The 20,118-nt window shown below is 41.8% G+C and overlaps 1 protein-coding gene across 1 annotated transcript in view; it reads right to left on the minus strand.

The window, feature by feature from the left end:
- Positions 1–11,517: 11,517 nt before the first annotated feature.
- The window catches only part of ECI2 (enoyl-CoA delta isomerase 2), a 65,124-nt gene continuing 56,523 nt past the window's right edge, over positions 11,518–20,118 (minus strand). Inside the window, exons 10-14 of the mRNA XM_019538832.1 lie at positions 19,065–19,167; positions 18,348–18,468; positions 15,091–15,180; positions 13,555–13,698; positions 11,518–11,800 (exon numbers count right to left, since the gene is read on the minus strand). Of these exons, the coding sequence (XP_019394377.1) occupies positions 11,645–11,800; positions 13,555–13,698; positions 15,091–15,180; positions 18,348–18,468; positions 19,065–19,167 (614 nt within the window). The 3' untranslated portion in view covers positions 11,518–11,644. The remainder of the gene's footprint in view (positions 11,801–13,554; positions 13,699–15,090; positions 15,181–18,347; positions 18,469–19,064; positions 19,168–20,118) is intronic.

A 20,118-nucleotide genomic window follows, 5' to 3' on the forward strand; every position in this document is an offset into this window, starting at 1 on the left:
TTCTGAAGTCAAGGACTTCTGTGTTGCTGACTGACTTGCCAGCTTTACGGCGGATGGTGAAGGTGATCAGCTCGTGGTCACTGTCCGGACAGGAAGCCTAAACTTCCCATAGTCCTGGGAGGACTAGGAAATAGCTAAAATCTGAACCTACATTTGCATCCAAATTGTGCAGCTTATGCCCTTCTCTGATCAATTCCAAAGAGCTATATAATATGTATAGTGACCCAAACTAGATTGTCAACACTCTCCCCACCCCTGTAACTAATATACCTAGCAAGATATTTACTTTTTTCCTCAGACCCAATGGAAAAAATATTACAGAAAATAACTGACTGGTCCCAAAACAAAGCAAAGAGCCGTACTGCTATAAAGCCAACACTTTTGCTCAGTTCAGAAAATTACTGTGGGATAATTTAGCTGCTTTCATTTCTGTCTAGGGAGAATCAGAGATGTTACCCTCTAACATATCCTCTGGATTAAGTGACCTTAACACCAAGTCTGCTACTTTTTAATTTAAAGGTGTCTTCATTGGCTGCAGACTAAAAATGCTTCCTCTCAGAAGACCAGAACAGTTGTTCAATATAACACAGGCTGATCTGAAAACAGATCACATTTCTATTCTAAACAAGGCAGGGTTTACCAAACCAGAAATTCTAAATGCCATTTGTTTTTAATAGCAGTTGAATTTATATTTTCTCTTGCCTGGAACAGCATGTTAAGAACAACACATTCATTTGAGAAAAAAACTATCAGTTCCTACAGATATTTTTCAACTTTATTTAATGTGTTAGGGAAAATGTACTGGTGTGTTTCAGAAAGTAACAGCAATTTTGAACAGCGCCATTTTGCGTGCAACAACCACTTATTGGATCATATCACTTCTCTATGTAGTCATAAACAATGCATGCATTCAACAATGCTGCCATCAGTGTTCCCTGCTGCTGTGTAGTTTCCCACTCATTGCACACAAAATGGTTTTATTTCAAAATTGCTATTACTTTCTGAAATACCCTCATACCTGTGACATTGTAATGTACTGATAGTGGCTTGCCTTTTCAAATGTTCAGTAGAAATAGATCTGTAAGCCATTTATAAAAATAGCTCTGTCCCTGAAGCTAGATCAAAAAAACACAGACTGGGGGCATCTACATGAGACATTTACTGCTCAGTTGACTAATTAACTGCACAGTAAACATCTCAGCACTATACATGCACCCGTATTAGGACGTATAAAACTAACAATACAAGTCCTACCCTGCTGTGGGTTTTTTTTATGCACAGCAGCACATGTGTAGACTAGCTGGGGCACCAGGGTGCTTCAGTGCAGGTGTTGCATTCTGGCTAGTCCTGCACTGAAGCACCCTGATGCCTGAGCCAGCCCCTCTGCTGCACATTGAGCCCAGCTGAAGCAGCCCTGGACTGGCAGGCTGACTCTCCAAGCCCTTAGCAGTCAGGGCTGCTGTGACCTAGCTCAACTGAAGTTAAGGTACAAGTACAGACCACACACCTGGGAGCTTCCCAGGCAACACTGTACTTAGGCTCCTGGCAGCCCCAGGCGAACTTCTAGTATTGGGACCCCCTTCGTCAGAGATAATGATAATAGTAATAAAAAATTACTATTTTGGGGCCCCCTTTCTGTCCAGACCCCGGGCAGCCTCCTGGTTTTCTATGCCTGTGTCCAGCCCTGTTCACAGGAACAATAAACTGTGGAGCAATAAGCTTCATAGTTTATTGCTGTATGTTCATGGTTTGTATAGGCACATCCACTGACAGGTAATCATTGATATGGCTGTTACTGCATGAAGCACATTTACACAATAACAGGTATAATGTCATGACTTCCTGAAAGAGAGGATTCACAGCAGTGATTGACATGGATGGGAGTTGTGGATGCTCAAAAGCTTGATATGTATATCCACTTATCTAAGAGAAGCCCACATTATAAACTGGCCCTGATTCTGCAAATTGCTCCAGATTGGCAAATTCTCATGCTTTGCGTGGAACTACAATGAAATTAAAGGAGTGCTCTATAGTAATCCCACCTGTATAGATAAACTTGCAGGATTGGGTCTCCATAGAAGGATAATTCCCTTGCTTGACAGATAGATGCTTCTGGGGTGGAATGCCGCAGCTGTCCAATAGTATCACAAAGCTTTACTTTATATAACTATAATGAAAAAATACAGAAATTTCCTCTTTGCTAATAAAAGCCATCAACTGAAAATAAAGTGCCTTTAATCCTCTTGATGACACTATTTACTATAGATAAATGACACTGAGAACAACTTCGTCATTCAGTAATGCTCCACAGCTAAGTGTTCAAAAATCCTGAGTTAGCTCTTGTGCACCCCCCTCTCCCCCATCATTCTTTAAAAGAGTTTTTATTTGTCGTCTGCTCTAGGTCTCCTGTTTTTTTTCAGTTTTTCTCCAAAATGAAGGGCTTCCAATTTACTGCTCCTTTGAAATGTAGATGAGATTTTCATTTAATGGCTTGACTTTGGGAATTGGAGTCTAAAAAAGTAAGCCCTGGTATTGAGAATCTAGCAATACAAAACCCAAGAATCGGCAATGTTGGTGAACCAAGGCATGATCTTGCAGTGGTTATGTTCACTGATGGGTCTGTGCTAGTAAAGACTGATTAAGACTTAGAGGAGTTTGAGGTGGTCTCGCTATTTTGTTGCCTCAGCAATGGATTTCTAGCTTCCTCAAGCTTCCCCTGGTCCTTTGAATACCTGTGTGAATTTTGTCAGTCTCCTCACTCTCTCTCCTTGTGTTGTGGACCATTGAAAATACACAATTAGTCCTCTACTGATTTCATTGCTGTTTGATTGCCCAGGTATTCACCCCTTCAGCTCTGCACTGGCCTCTACACTATGAACAGGCATTTAACCATGTCAGTTTGGTGATAAAGCTGACATACCCAATTAGAAACCAGTTAGTGGAAGCAACTTAATACATGAATTTATGAAAGACTGTTATTTGAAACTAATCCTACGTATTCAAGGAAAGTCTTACCCCAGCAAGCCAAATTAAGTCTCTAACGCATAGAAGACGAGTGTTGAAGGATATACTTGGCTTAGGAGTCATTGCTATTAGGAATGGTTCAGAAAAAAAGCATTTAAATAGGATAAATGAAACGTAATGTCTTTGCCTAAGGCAAACCAAACAAAGCTCACTCTTATATTTCTCTTGAATTTGCTTGCAGCTATAACATGTAAATGCTTATGAGAACAGGCCTAGCAAGGAAGCAGGGTCTAGCTAGGATGGTACTGACTCCAAGTGCAGCAGGGGATGTTCCTGTTCTCTGCATGTGTGACTGTGAGTCAGTATTAACATTAATCTATCTGCTGTTTAGGGCACCGAGCTGCTGGAAGTACCATGCTCTGAACAGCAGTCCCATCCACTTCTGGTTAAATTGACATGTAGATCTAATTCCTGATATTTTACACGCATCTGAGAGCCAATATTTACAAAAGAAACAAATGACTTTTGATGCCAGTTTGACCTCTTAAAGGATCCTGCTTTCCAGAGGGCTGGTGTTCAATGCTTTCTGAAAACCCATTTCTGTTAAGGGGTCATGAGTCAGAAAACCACAGTCATTAGTCATTCTGAAAAGTCTTGGCCAAGGGAACAGTAGGTTCAACTTATTTTTTCGTCTCTCACTTGAATTCAGGTTACCTGGCTTCTAGCTCTGCAAAACCTTCAACTAAAAAGGACCTGCCCCAGGAGGTTTATTATTCACCACAGCCAGATCATGTGCCGCTCTGGAAAAGAAATATTTCCAACAAGCTTGCTGTGGAATACAGAAAACTCAGGGTAAATAAAAAGGGCACTCCAATCTCAACAGTAGTTGTGAGGTAAAACTTCAATCTTTTTCTTACAGGATAGTCTAGAGCAAAAATTCCCAGACTGTGGTATGTGTACCCCTAGGGGTACACAAGACATCTCTGGGGGGGATGTGGGATAAATTTGTGTAATGGCAGATTTGAATTTTCATAATAATAATAGGCATTTAAATGGTTAAAATATCTAACATATGTTGGTAGGGGTTCTTGGGCGGCAGGTAAATCTGGAAGGGGTACGTAATAAGAAAAAGTTTGGGAATGCCTAGTCTAGAGAGACGTACTCATTGAATAAGGTGACTACATACTGACCTATGTAGAAAAGCTATTGTAGGTAATTTTAAAAGATGCTTTAAAATCGTAGGCCAAATTTTGCTCACTTATGCTGTTAAAAAAAGAAGTAACTCTGCAGAAGCTAGTGGAATTACTCTGGATCGATACAGGCAAAGTCTGATATATTAACAAAAGTTTTTCCCCTCCCTTTTGTATTGTTTGATATGGCAGATAGCATTTAAGTCATGTAGCTTTACAAGTTAAGGAATTAGAGACTTTAATAAAAAATCAAAATGCTGAGCGGTATTCGGGTGGTGGGGAGGGGTCAGTTTGTCTACATCTTTCTAGCAACAAAGTGCCCTCAGCTCAGTGCTCAAAGGGCAATGGACACAGTACAAGAGACTAAATAGAACCTGCTAATATTTTGGAGAGGGGCTGTTAGCCTCCAACTTCATGATCTGACACCACACACCTATAATTTTAAATTCCATTGGCCCATTTTTGCTACAATTTTATAATTCAAACTCTGAACTTATCTGCTCTCCACTCTCAGGATACATTTCTAGTACAAGCATGCATCCTCTCCCAGAACACTGATGGAGAGCCTCTTTTTTCTCAAAATACCTGGTACAATGAACTCATGCCTCTACCCGTCACCCAGTATATATTCCCAGAATGTTCTTGTATCTGCCAATATCTTACATTTAGACTTTCCCAGAATGCTTTCATGGAGTATTCTGAGGGTATTCATCTTTGCCAGGTAGTTGCATTTGTCAGGTTTTCCAAAGGTTTTAGTTGCCATAGAAAAAAAAATCAATAAAAGAAGCTACAGTCATCAGGGAGTAATCTGTGGCTTGCAGGAATAAGGATGATAAGAAAAAGTTTAAGTAGGAAAGAAATCCGAGCAATGGTATAGGCCCATTACAAGATGGAGATGGTGAAACCTGTTAACAATGCAGAAAAAGCTGAAATACTGTTTCTGTACTGAGGCAGAAAAGAAACAGGATGAAGTAGCTGCCAGAGTATGGTAAACAACATCTACTTATGACATTTTTAAATCATTTAATTTTTTTGGTAACATGCACACACAATTTCTGGAGAGCTGGAAGATGAAAATTCTGTCCCAATATTCACTCCTGAAATATTGGAGAGATTCTAGAAAACAAGGAGAGTTCTAATGTTTTCCAGTAGAGGTGGACTATCCTAGTTCATCCCAGGTGGGTCAGTCTAATGTTAGTTCTGAGCAAAATAATGGAAAAACTGACATTGGATTCAATTAATAAGGAATTAAAGGAAAGGAATGTAATTAATGCCAGTCAAGGTGGCTTATGGAAAATGGCTTTTGTCCAACAAATCTTATTTCATTCTTGAATTTACAAGTTTGTTTGATAAAGGTAATAGCACAGATTTAATATAATTACACTTTTCTTAAGAAGCTTGAGTTAATTTCACATGAAGCATATGTGAAATAGATTAAGAACTGGTGTCTCTACTTTGTTCTTCAAGGACTGATGAATAATATCAAGCTAGTACCTTTATTTAACAAAGATAATTTTTCTGGTATAACTATTGCCAGAATGGTAGCTTTGAGTGCTGTCAGGACAGTGAGTATTATATGGATCACTTTATAACTGGAGACTATTTAATATTCCATCCCAACCCCTCTACTTAAAATATACCCAATGCAAAGTTAGCTATCAAAAGACAAGGAAGGCAAACCATACCTGCAGTATGAGGCTGAGGGGTAAGAAGCCAGGGCTGTGTTCTGAACAGCACCCAAGAATATGACTATGTGGTTCAATGTACTGCCTTGCAGAGGTACTCAAGCTAGCTGTCTGGGGTATAACTGGGAGATAGGCAGTTAGGGTTTGACCCTAGGGGGATCACAGCCCAGAGGATCAGGAACTGCTAGGGAAGAAAGGATCCAAACTAGAAACAGGAGTCAGGGAATCAGGAGGCTAAGGTCTAAAGGGGCCAGGACATCAGCATTCACTCTGGGTAGAACCACAGGCTAAGATGGGGAACCAGGAACAGGGAGCATGAATCCATACCATTGGTGTAATCAGAGGGCTGGAGCAAGCAGCTGTAGCTAGATAGGACCAGGACATGGGCAGTTTCCCGGCTAAGCCAGGGGCCAGCAAGGCAGTCTGGAAACACAAGGTCCTGGCTAGATTTTGAAATGAGGAACCAGGATGGAGTCAGGAAGTAGGACCCAGAAAAACACAAATAGGGTTTCAGAAGTCTAGGGTTAGCCAGGAAGATACTGGTCCTGTACAGTAGCTGGCTGGGCACTGAAAAGGATGCTGCCCTGGCTCTTGCTACTAGCTCAGGTAACAGAAGCAGCATAGCTGTATCAGTGGGGGCAGTCCATCACAACCAATTTGCTTTGCAGCAGAACTCATTAGCCTGGGCAGAGCCATAATTCAGTAACTGCTTCCTGCTGCCTCTGTAAAACCTGTATTAGATGTTTTATTCTATTATTAATATAGGTGACTAACATTGGTTTTTGCCTTACCATAGTGAGCCTGTGCCTATTTTTCCAACAAGATTGCAGGTGCCCAGGCATAATGAACTTACACATGTTCAAGACTAACATAATTTCCAGTTGCTGATTGAAGAGAAAGCAAACTCAGTATGTTCATGACAAGCATCCTTTTCTATACTGATACTTTAAGGCATGCATCTTGCCTGTCTCATTTTCCATTTCATATATTAAAAAAAGTTATTGCACAGTGGAGCAGGCACTCCCTTCCTTTTTCAGTACCACTGAACAAACTGGAACAGGTGACTTGCCCCTGTCCTTTGGCAGAGACCCAAAAGACAGTGGGTTTCCTGTGTGTATAAGTAAGAAGAGGCTCAAAGTTGAGGCCAGTGCTTTGACCCAAGCAGGTACATAGGATGCATTTCAAAGTAGTGGCTGGGGCTTGCCAAGTTCTAGCAGTTGCCAGTAGACCCTGGCCCACTTCCTTGGAACATCTCTAGCTCACCAAGGACAGACCACCAGGCCCTAGGTAAGAGCCCAGTGGTAGGGTTGTAGACCTACCAAGAGTGAGGTGCTGGGTTTGAGGCTTCCCTCTGTACCTGGTGCTGAATCTGGCCACTTTCCCTCCCTCCTGGCATTCAAACTCCCCTATGTGCAAACCAAGAGGCCTCCACCTCAGCTCATAACAACTAATTTTTTTAGTCCAGTGGCTACCTTGTGTCAGGGAAGAGAAGGCCCTAATTTGAAACCTGTCTTCCTCTATGCAGAATGGAGGTAGTCACTCAGCTTTCCTGAGACTCTGGCACCTGCCTTGCTGGGTGCATTGGAAAGCAATGCTTTTTAGCCCTCTGCCACTCCTAACCACTGCAAGCATACCTCAGCCCAGGTCTCTAGCCTGCAACAGTGTAGGCACTCTTCTAGAGCACAGAACAAAAGGGCCTGACTGTCCATCTCAATCCATGCCAAGGGAGCTGAGATAGAAAGCCAGCCTGCAACCTGACCCCACTCAAGCCAAGGCTACAGTACAAAGCATGGGGCTCTGGTGTCCCTCTGGCCTAAAGAAAGGAGAGCAACAACACAGCATAATGGCTTAGGGCAGGGTTCCCATGCTGGTTGTGGGAAGGCATTGCCTCTCACTGGGTGCAGCTACATGAAATGCTTACTGCAGTGTTCCTTAGTTAGTTCCATGGTAAAGCATCACTGTATACACATGTGGAACTATTAGGCTGGAGTAAACTAATTAACTCTGCCGTAAGATAGTACTGCCCAACACAAGTACTATCCTATAGTGGAGTTATTTACTCTGCTGCAACACGTGTAGTAGGGGTGTGTGAAACGGGCCCTATTCAATTCAGATTTGAATTCGGCCCAAATCAGGGACAGTGATTTGATTGATTCAGATTGCTGTTGCTGATCCGATTTGGCCAAATCCAAATCTGAAGATTAAGTGCTGATTTGGAGAATCAGCGATTTGGACATACACACAGCTTTAAATGTTTTTTCTACATACCTCAAGGTACCAGGCACAGCTTGCGAACACTGTAATGCTGGGACGGATGGAACGTCTCACAGGAGCGCAGGGGGTGGTCCCCACTCAGTGGCAAACCCAGAAGAGGACCAGAAGTGCTTCTGGAACACTTCTGGGTCTGCTACCAAGTGTGCTGGGGAGCCCCCTGTGCTTCTGTGGGATGCTCCATGTGCCCTAGCATCACAGTGTTCACAATCTGCCTCCTACCTAGAAGTATGTAGAAAAAACATTTAAAGCTGCATCTGTCTGAATCTCCAAATATTTCCAAATCTCTCCAAATTGATTCAAAGGGTTCCGATTCAATTCAGAGAGATTAAAGGGTCCTCCGATTCGATTCAGATTCGGCCACCAAATGAGGCTGAATCTCCGCCAAATTGAATCAGCAACCGAAGCTTCACACAACTCTTTGTGAGGTGAATTGTAGGAGTGATGCATACCGAAATATAGTCTCCTGCATGGGTCTGTGCTCCTCACTCATTGTCTGTGACGTGTTTCTGTAGTTGTCATCCCTATTATGATAGTGCCCTGTGCTCATGTGTACTGTCTGCTGTTGGCAAGTACCAAAATTGTCTTGTAAAAGTGGTAGAAACAGGCCTGGGGGTCAGTACAGTCGAGGTCTTGGAACATATCCCTAGTTGTTATATTGCAAAGTGGGTTCCCTTTATGTGAATTTGAGTTATGCGCCATTTTCCAGGAACGCATGTACAGCATAAAGTGAGGGAAACCTGTACAGAAGCCAGAGGCTGGTACGCATGCAAGAAAGCCAGTCAGTGAAAATGTAAATACAGGAGTCAATGGGTAAGAGACAGGTTGGGGAGTGGGGAGGAGGAATGAATGTAGCTAGTAAATAGTGGAGAGTTACCTTGAGAGTCAGATATTAGGCAAGTTATAATGTGAAATAAATCCAATGGATATATTTAGTCCATGATTTTTGTAACCTGTAGGTTGAAGTGAATTTCATAGGCTCATCTGTGAAAAGTGTTTTTGTAAATTTCCTTTGAGGATTAGAACTGAGAGATTGGAGAGAGAGTGGTTTTCTTGGGAGAAATGTACCCCCATAGGTCTGGTTAGACTGCAGTACAAGAAACAGATCTAGGAAATGATAATGAATCACAAACTAAATGAATCACTACTGAAAAAACTGATTAATATTTAATATCTTAATATTTAAGATGGGAGATGATTATTTCACTGTACTCAGCACTAGAAGGTGTCAACTAGTTTTACGTACAGTTTTTGGGCACTGAACTTTCAGAAGAATGTAAAGAAATTGGAGTCTAATGGAGGTTCAAGGGATTGGTTTGTTTATACTAAAAAAAACCGGGATACTTTTTTCAGTACACAAAAGGGACAGTGATGAATTGTTTTCCTGTCTACACTGGGAGATGGAAAAGATGAAATTAAGTTACATTTTAAAGAAACGTTATGGAGATGAAACACTAGAACAGGCTTCACCTTTGTATGTTGTGGAATCTCCTTCACCAGAGGTTTTTGAAAAATATGTTAGATAAACATTTGTCAGAGATACTGTAAACATATACTTGATCCTGCTACGGTGCAAGGGGTTAGATGAAATCATTGGTTGTCAGATTTCTGGAGGGTTGTAGACCCCTACGATTTTGTAATAGGGATAATGGAGTTATACTTTCTATAAACATACACTATAAAGTCTAAGACCACCTAAGAGGTAGTACACATCTCTTGTTCCACTTCTTCTTTTCCCTTCTGCTTGTCAACTTCTTCCTCTCATGCTTCCCCTAAGGAGGAGAAGTGCATGTCTCAGGTTGAGAATCACTGGATTAGCTTTCTTGGAACAACTTCCAGTCCTGCATTTCTATGAAACAGGAAATTATCCCTACTCCAGATACATCATGAGACAGGAGAGAGCGATTTCCTTATTAGTACTATTAAGTTTAAGAATAACTTAATATTCTGCCTTCCGGTTCAAAGCTAGTGTTTCTATATTAAGCACTTACACCAAGACCAGAATTGTCTGGAATCACTTCTCATATAATATTATATTAACTTCTCACATTAACATAGTAAGGTAACACACAAAATTATGTTAAAATAACATGGCCTTTTCCATTGATGGCACTTCAGAAAGCAACACCAAACAACAAGACTGTTTAACATCTTCATCAGCAACTTGGACGAGGGGGTGGAAAGCACGCTGTCCAAGTTTGATGATGACACTAAGATGTAGGGCAAGGTGGACATACTTGAAGGGAGAGAGAGGCTGCAAATAGATTTAGACAGACTACAATAGTGGGCAGACGAGAATAGGATGGGGTTCAATGTAGACAAATGCAGGGTGCTGCACCTTGGGAGAAGGAATCCACAGCATACATACAGGCTGGGGAGTTCCCTTCTTGAAAGCACAGAGGCGGAAAGGGATCTTGGAGTCATTATTGACTCCAAGATGAACATGAGCTGCCAATGCCAGACTGCAGCCAGCAAGGCCAGCCATACCTTGTCATGCATCCAAAGATACATCTCAAGCCAGTCCGGAGAAGTGATACTCCCTCTCTATGCAACTTTGGTCAGGTCCCCGTTGGAGTACTGTGTCCAGTACTGGGCGCCGCACTTCAAAAGGGATGTGGCCAGCCTGGAGAGGGTTCAGAGAAAGGCCACCCGCTTGGTGGGAGGGCAGCAGGAGAGGCCCTATGAGGAGAGACTGAGGGACCTGAACCTGTTCAGTCTCAGCAAGAGGAGGTTGAGGGGGGACCTGGTGGCTGCCTACAAACTCATCAGGGGAGATCAACAGCAAATAGGTACAGCCCTTTTCTCCCCAGCACCACCTGAGGTGATGAGAAACAGTGGTAATAAGCTGATAGGGAATAGGTTTAGGGTAGAGATCAGAAGGCAATACTTTACAGTTAGGGTGGCCAAAATCTGGAACCAACTTCCCAGGGAAGTGGTCCTTGCCCCTACCTTGGGCAAATTCAAGAGGAGGTTGGATGATCACCTGGCTGGGGTCTTGTGAACCCAGCATTCATTCCTGCCTGTGACAGGGGGTCAGGCTAGATGACCTGTTCAGGTCCCTCCTGACCCTAGCTACTATGAAACCATGAAAGACTAATAAACAGAAGATTTTAATATTTTCTATTTATACAAGTTTTCCTTTCCTGCATTAGATGGATAAGAAGAAACAAGTTAGTATCCTATAACCATCAGTCAGTTATGGAAGATTTATCAAGGTTTGGTACTATTGAATCGGTGGACTTCATTGGAAGACAGACAGCCATAGTTGTATTCAGAGATATCATATCAGCATGTAAAGCAGTGAATGCCTTCCCAGCCAAACCAGGTGAAAGGATCCAGTGTGTTTGGCATGACAAATTCATGTCTGAATATAGGATATCAGACAACAGAAAGAAAAAATCCACAGGTTGCTAAAATATGGTTTTATTAAATTGTTTATATATGAATCAATACAGTAACACCAAAAAAGGCACTGCTAGGATACACCAAGACTATTACCAGACTTGCTTCAGAGGAGTTTTTTTGTGATGAAAATCAGAGTTTTGCTTTTTTCTGAAAGAAGCTCACAATAGCGTTCATAAATTCATCAGATTGCCATCTTTCACAGAGGAGTTTACTCTCTTGACTGTTAACTGCATGCAGCTTTTCTTTTTCCGTATTTCGTATTAACTGCTTGGACAGCGCCAATGACTAAGAGGGAGGAAAAAAACAGCCTGGTTAAAGAACACACATTCAAATTCTAGGCATTTTCTCAGTTCGATGTTCCAAAATGCAAAATAGAGAGAAATATTCAGTATGCAGTATTAAGGCTGAATGGTATCATCATTAGCATTTTTAATTGCAGTGGGAAATTTACACAGAGGCTGCTACTTCAACTGCTGGTAGAACTACTTAGGGTGTGTATAGAAGTTGTTTTTTTCTACCATTTAAAGTGCTTTACTGCTGTGACTTAACAGAAGTGCATGGCTTTACAGCACATTAAAATAGGTACAATGCTTTAAATTAACCCCTGTTAAATGAGGTATTAAATTTGAAGCACTGTATTCTGTAGCACTTTAGCAACCAACATTGCTTTAAATAGTCTCTGTACACTGGTCAAATTTCTGACCAGTGAAGAAATCCCAGGAGGCTGTGGAGCACTACCTACCTGCCTCCTAGTCTGGAAAGTACAGGAAGGCTTACAGCAACCCCCCTCCTCCTCCCAGCACACTGCACTTCTGTCATGTTTAACAGCACTGTAATTTTATAGTGCTATAAAAAGTGCTCTAAATTACAGCACTGCATAACATGCATGGAGCACTTCTGTACAAACCCTTAGTTGGGTATGGTTGTAGAGAAAGGAATGTGTCAAGGGAGGGCTCAGTCTATACAAATAGGCATGTTTAATTGGGAAGTTGTTGAGCTACTGCGGTTTCAAGCACACCAACAGCTGATAATTTATGATATTCTGGTCTCAGACCAGTTTGTTTTCTGCATGTTTGAACAATCAAGAAAGACCTGAGCTGCATACATGCTTTATTTTTAGGCTGACCATAAGGAAATCTGGGACATTAATTCAGGCAGGCAGGCAGCAGTGCCTCCAAGGCACTCTATGCCACTCTGACTCCTGGCCAGATTGCACCCTGCACCCATGTTTCTGGGACACCCATTACAATTCTCAACAGCCGGGACCAGCCTCTGAAATTTGGGACTGTACTGGCTAAATCAAGACGTATGGTCACCTTATTTTTCTCTTTTCAGGGATGTAAGAGTGGATACAAATTGAGAATATTTTTCCTATTTTAATTAAAGCACCACCACATATTGCTTCTCTTTCAAAGGTGCTGAGCACCTACAACTTTCACTGAAGTTAAAATACTGAAAGCTGTAAGGGGGAGGGGCAGGGGACACACCAGTCTGGACAGGCACTGCATAAATATTCTTCCCCCTTAGTATTCGCTCTTGTGCTAGTACAAGGTACAGGGTACTGGGCTAGATGGACCTCTGGTCTGACCCACCGTGGCATGTCTTTTGTTCTAATATGAGGAACATCCTAAATGGCAGCTTTTGTAGAGAAAGTGTTAGGGCTATTTAAAAGAAAAGTCAAGGGCTGTTTAAATACATATCTTTACTCTCTGGACAAGAAATTAGCAACCAAGGGCAATGCATGTAGCTCCTTAATTTTAAATGAACTAGAGGGAAGTATATCTTCCTGATTTTAACCAGAATAAAAGAATGATGTTCCTGATAGAAGAACTATGATGGTTTAGTTCCTGAAGGGAACCAAAGAGCTACCAAACCTGAGGAGATCATTTAGAATGAAGCTTATTGTTTTCATTACTCACAAAGCCAAACCCCAAGGACAAGGGAAGGTTGGACTATCAAACACATATTTACCCTGTTGATAACCAGACTAGGATACTGCCTGCTTCTAAGCTGGCTAGTCATGATTTTTAAATACTAACGTTTCTGGGGTAACTTGCAAAAGTTTTCAGCCTTCTCCAAACTTCCTTCTGAAAAGTTTGATCAGGGAAAACCTCAGTCACAAGTCCCCGAGCACACGCTTCCCAGGCAGTCAGCTTCTTGTTGAAAAGCAGCATCTCATTTGCCTAAAAGTAAAGAAAAAACAAGCGGTCGATTTGATAAATCACAATGTTCTTCACAAAAACAATGGAAGCTTGAGTCTTGCCTATGAAAGGTCTAGACTCTGAAAAGGGTGTGGCCACAGAGGAAAAGGTTGCCTCTCTGGAAGAACATCAGTGGATGGTGGCAGAGCAATCAAGGAATTTAGTGCCTCAGATTAGCTACTGCCAAATGTATTGTTTGCTTGGTTATTCTAAATTCTCCAGAATGGGGAATGGCAGCCTATAATTTGCTGAATGTATAAACTTTGTTATCTGTTCAATGGACTACAGAGAATCTACAGCATATTTTTGCACACACAGTCTCACTGGCAGTTATGTTAACACAAAGATAACAGAAACCAGATTTAAATATTGCCAAGATCATCATTGTGAGAGAATCAAGTAAAGGATAAAGAGAGTTATGCATTTCTAAAACCCAGAAAATGAAAATTCTGTGGTATGCCAAATGTGGCAATCCCAGCTTTTTTGTTTCTTTTCTTATTCAGAGTGAAATATAGGGGAGGGGGGAGGCAGATGAATAACAAAATAGCTCAGAGTTAACAAGTAGTATGGGATATCCTGGAAAGAAGGGAGAAGCTGCTTCACAACAACACTCTGAAGAAGGACTGAACCCCTGGCTCCCTCCACAGGGTTGGCAAGGGCTGCTGAAAATGCCACTCACTGACTGATAGAGAGGTCTGCTGAGGAATCCTGAGGGGCACTCTAGTGTAGTAGCCTCTCTGACAGCCTGAAATCTGCCCCATACGTTGCTGAAGGAAAGATGCAGGCCCTCATTTAAGGCTCAGAACCAAGACTGTGCAAAGAAAATACTATTATGTCCATATGGTAGTATCTAGTTCCTGTTCTTTAAGCTTTCTTGTGTGTTGAACTCTCTACTCTGGTACATATGGTGATGTTTTTCTATTATCCTGATCATTGAAAAAGAAAATTCTACACTACAGAGTGCAAAGTACAATAGAGGCTGTCTTTCAGTGACTCTTGTGGTCACCCCTCTTACCTGTACAGTATCACCTCATAAATCCAGATATAAAAAATCTGGAATTATTGAAAATTTGGCACATTAAAAAAATACATTCGGTCAGGGAGTAGCAGCAGCTGGTCCCGGAGCAGTGGAGGGGGAAGCTTGCAAGCTGCAGCTCCCGTTGCCATCCACCATCCTGTGCCGCCGCTCTGCGTGCAGCTGCTGCTCTACCTGTTGCTCCAGTTTCTAAAATCCAGAATTTTCACATTTCTGGCAGGTGCTCGGTCCCAAGCATGCCAGATTCATGAGGTTATACCGTATCATGGTGTAGCACCAATAAATAAAATGGTATAAATGTAGATCGGTAACTTAAACACTGGTTCCTGCAGTCTTACCTTGCCTAAGCCCATCATCTTTGGAAACAGGTAAGAGGAACATCCTTCTGGGCTCTGGCCAAGCTCAGAAAATGGGGTGTGAAACGTGGCCTATTGAAAAGTAAATTCATCTTTAGAATGAGGAATCCAGCATCTGAAAACTGTCACTTTTAACCAGGACTAAAGTCTTGCCTGGAACAGAGTTGCACCGCAGATCAATTTGACCCACTTCCTTTACAGACTTCAAACAGTGCAACATGGCATACAACTGCCCTTGTTAAAATAGCACAATCCCACAACAAAATAAAATTGCCTGTTTCAATGGTTCTTGTAGCCCTGATGGCTAGCACTGTTCTTGGCATAACCAGACAGAAGTCACATTTTAATCCACTTATTACTAATATAAGTTTCACCATAGTGTGGACAGAGAACCTTTTAAATTCATTAGCCTAGTAAGCTCACATATGGGAGCCTCAAGACAAGAATCTAAGAACTACTAAGGACCCAATTCTGCTAGTGAATTCAGCCCCCAGGCTCCTGACCAGCTGCCACTTCCCTCATTGCTCCAGCTATAACACAGCCAGAGTCTCCATGTTTCCCCTCCTTCCTCCAGATGCTGCTTCCTGCCTCTGTCCCAGCAAGTTGTGTGGGGAGCTGAGAGTGAATCCAGGGCCAGTGCCTGGCACAGGGTTGGGGATTGCAGCCATGCAATGAGTGGCTGCTGCTGGTACCCAGTGCAGCAGCAGGATAGGGGGAGGAGAAAGGGGAAAGGAACATGTAGCTGTTGCAGAAAGGGTGCCCACACAGGCAAACAATGCAGCAGGTGTGGTGGGGGGAGTATCCACACATTGTACAGCCCAGTGACCCTTGCCTCACCTAGTATAGCCTGCACAGTGTGCAGATCCCCACTGGTGTGGCCCCTGAGGGTTAGAAGTTGGACAGCCATGCTAACAGTATGGAGGATTCAGCCTTAACTTGGTTTACCAAAAGCTCTTGAAAACAAAAATACTAAGCATGTGCAGCATTTTTCCATGTAAAAGTTGCATAGTCTCCCCAAAAGCCCAAATACATATTAAATCACTTTGGAGTGCAAGAAAACTGCTTTAAAATAGTAACTGATCAAAAAGGCCCAAAGCTTTTACACTGCAACTACAGATAGCTTAAGGCAAGTAAGGACACATTGAAAAGTGACTCATCAGCTATGTAAGCTATTGGTTAGACTCCAGAATGACCTGGCTAGATTGGATAAGTAGTCTGCAAACAATCAGTTGAGATTCAACAAGGACAAGTACAAAGTCCTGCACATGAGATGGAATAATTGCACGCACAAATGCAGACTGGGGAATGACTAGCTAAGCTGCAGTCCTGCTGAGAAAGACCTGGGGTTACAGTAGACCACAAGCTGAATATGAGCCAACAGCATGCTCTTGTTGCCAAAAAAAGGGGTTATAAAGAGGATGGTAATGGGTTTTTCTCTGTGGCCACAAGGGACAGGACTAGGAACAATGGCCTCAAACTTCAGCAGGGTAAATTTAGGATGGAGAGTAGGAGGAACTTTCTGACTCAGGGTGGTCAAGTATTGGAAAAGGCTACCTAGAGAAACTGTGGAATCTCCATCTTTGGAAGTTTTCAAGAGCAGGTTAGATACTTGGCTGGGATGGTTTAGTCAGGGATGATTCTGCCTTGACAAGGGGGCTGCATTAGATGACTTAATGAGGTCCCTTACAGCCCTACTTTTCTATGATCCTATGTAACATAGTCATGGGGAAAAATTCATACTATAAATCACAGACAAAGCAGTTTAAAGAAAATGCAACCCGCTATAAGTCACTTTTGTACCTAAAAAGTAGCACTTTCTAAAAATACTTAAGACTGGGATTTTTATTTTTGCCTTTAAAATAACGTGGATTTGTCTAGCTTTTCCAAGCCCAAGTAATGTGACATGGCTCTACTAATAGAGTACCATAATGAAAATGGTAGCCATGTAAATGCAAATAAGCATTTTCTCACATTAAAGAATATTTTGTTAGCTTTGGATCTCATTCACCTCAAACAGTGCTTTCTAGTGGACCTGGATATGGCTCATCCAACCTAAATTTCCCCTGCTGCAATTTAAGACCATTGCTCCAAGTTCTCCCCATGCAACCACAGAGAATAGTCTGTCTCCATCCTGTTTTAAGTACCTTTCAGATATTTCAAGACTATCAAATCCCCCTCCCCAGTCTTCTCTTGCTCAAAATCATCCTAGTTATTTCAGCCTTTCCTCATAAGTCATGTTTTCCAGGCTTCTAATTATTTTCATTACTCTGCATTCTTATTCAGACTCTTCGTTGAACTCTCTTCTATCTGCTCACATCTTTCTTGAAGTGTGGTGCCCAAAAGTGTACACTGTACTCTAGGTGAGGCCTCAAGAGACCCAAATAGAGCAGAAGGAGCTCTTCCCTTGATTGCAAACGACATGTGCAAATGTTAACAATTAGAGTGTAATGGTCTGTACTGGTATTGCTTGATATATGCCCAGATAGCATACAAAATAGGAAGTAACATATCACCTTTGGATTTTACATCAAGCTTTTGTATGTCTTTTTTTACAGTAAGTTTAACAAGATTTCTTAAAAAGGAACCTGTGCTGAAAAGAAAAAGCTGCTACAAATGTTTAAGTACACCTTTGGTTAAAAAAATAAAATAAAATTACTGTACTCCCATTTTATAGTGGATTTGATTTTATCTTTCCACAACAGCTTTACTTGGTCAAAACATTTCACTTCTGTTTACTCCGACAAAAAGCATAATAGCAATTTCTTAACCCGAGCTCAGTCGTCTTGATGGCTTTATTCAAATGACCAGTCTTAGCTAGGCAAGGTTCTTTGGGTAGATATAATATAGACCAAACAAATTGTTGGAACAAAGATCTTTCCGGGCACAAACACCCTTTATCAGGCATAGGTAGATTCTGCAGAGTCTGACGAACGGTGTTTGTACCCAAAAGCTTGCGAAGAACTTTTCCCCCGACTATTTAGTTGGTCCAATAAAAGATATCACCTTTACCTAAAGAATCTTGCCTGCCTATGTTCTTAGACCAAAATGACTACAACCAACAACCCTGCAGTGTTAGTTACACATTGCTAAATAAATATAGTTACACTAGTGCCAATCCCTGAAGTAGTGGTACTGCATGCAGACAAAGCAACTGCACATAACTGTGATCCGTTACACTGAGACAAATTGTTCAATATAGACAGAACTGACAAATACTTGACTGAGATCAGCTTGCTTACCCTGTCAGTAGCATATACAATATCAAACAGCCCCAAGATAGTTGCAGAGACTCCAACAGCTGGACCATTCACCACTGCAATCAGTGGTTTAGGAAAATCAATAAAATGGTTGACAAAGTCTCTGGATATAGAGAGGAAAAGAACTTGACGTTATGTCACCTTTAAGACTCATCTTGTGCCAAATTTCCTATATAGTAATTACTGCACACTGTTGAAAGGAATGACATTGTTCTAGATTTTGCAGTTGTCAGCTGACTAGGCCTGCCACTGTAGGTAAGCAACCCTGTATAAGTGAAGAGACAGTTTAACAAGAGGGCTTTATTACCATAGCTGTTTTGTTCAGAGAAAGTGGCATAAGCTAAACTGACAAAAACACTTTGTCAGCCTAAATATGTCAATATTAAGACTTTGGGTATGAAGTCTTACACCAGTATAAAAGTGTAGTTAAAAATCATAACCCTAACTCAAGTTACTATACTAACAAATGTTTCTACTACTAACCCAGTATCATTTCCTTATCTGTAGCTTGTGAGTAATTCTCTCACTCTGTTTTGTCTGTATACACTGTAAACTTTGAGGCAGTGATCTCCTACTGTATTTATCTACTGTGTCTGCTGTTACTGGGCCCCTTGCATGTGGGAGCTAGGACTAATGCAGGTAACAGTCGTCTAGCTTTTATAGTATTATATACATATATGATAAGAAAATAAATCTTACTCTAGTAGTGATCCACCATATTTTGTCATCTTCTCCATTTCACTGGGTTTGATATTGATAAAGCCAGCCAGATCATTTCCACTACAATAATAATCCCCACTTCCTGTGAACAACATAAATACATATCAAAAACTTCTCAGTGCAGAAAAATTAAGGAACAGGCACTTTCTTGTTTATAAAAATGTTTAATTTTGAAGCAACTACTTTATGCTATTAAGCTTACAAAAACATGTACTTTTTCCACATTCTTAGAGGAACAGTATTTGTTTTGATATATATAACAAAATGAACTACAGAAATCAGAAGAGACAACAAAGAAAAACCACAAATACTTAATGTATTTGTGACAAGGCATAAGAGTTGTCCCAAGTGCATCAGAACTGATCTGGTCTACTGTCTTTGACATCTGAGAATTGTATTTCATGGGTAGTGCAACAGGGTTTCACTCCAGGGGTGGCCATGCCTGCTCAACCCTAATCAACTTCACTCTCTTTGGGCAATCTCCCTTTCCCTTTGCCTGCCATGCTGTGATATAGTTATCTTTTAGGAAAAGGGAGGCTGCCCCAGGGCTCTGCAAAGCTTGGTCTCTCACTCATGAACACAGGTGTCTGTGCTCATTGCCTTAAGGGCTAGTTACATGGACTCTGTCCTCCTCAATATCCAGGTCCATGTCTCGCAGATGTCACACATCTTGATCAAATCGTAACTCCTCCATCGGTTCTGTTCATCCTTATACCAGCCTCTCTCTGGGCTATGGGCACTTTGGCTCCTTCAGTTTCCAGCTGTGGCCCTTCTGGTCTTTGGTCCTTCTTCTTAGACCATGACCCCACTCCTAGGCTGGGCTCTCAAGCCCTGCCAGTCTCCAGCTGTGACCCTTCCTGAGCCTTGGCCCTATTCCTAGGCCACAGAGATGTATGGGCACTCTAGCCTGGTCCTACCTGTTCCCTGGGCCCTCTGTTCTCTCTTTGTGGCCTCTGGCCCCTACTTATTTTCCCTTTGTCCCTTCCACAAACCACCAGTTGCATACCCCAGCTCAGATATTAACCTGGAGCCC

This window comes from Crocodylus porosus, unplaced genomic scaffold, assembly GCF_001723895.1.
Source record: "Crocodylus porosus isolate Cpor-Errol unplaced genomic scaffold, CroPor_comp1, whole genome shotgun sequence".
Classification (NCBI taxonomy): Eukaryota; Metazoa; Chordata; order Crocodylia; family Crocodylidae; genus Crocodylus; species Crocodylus porosus.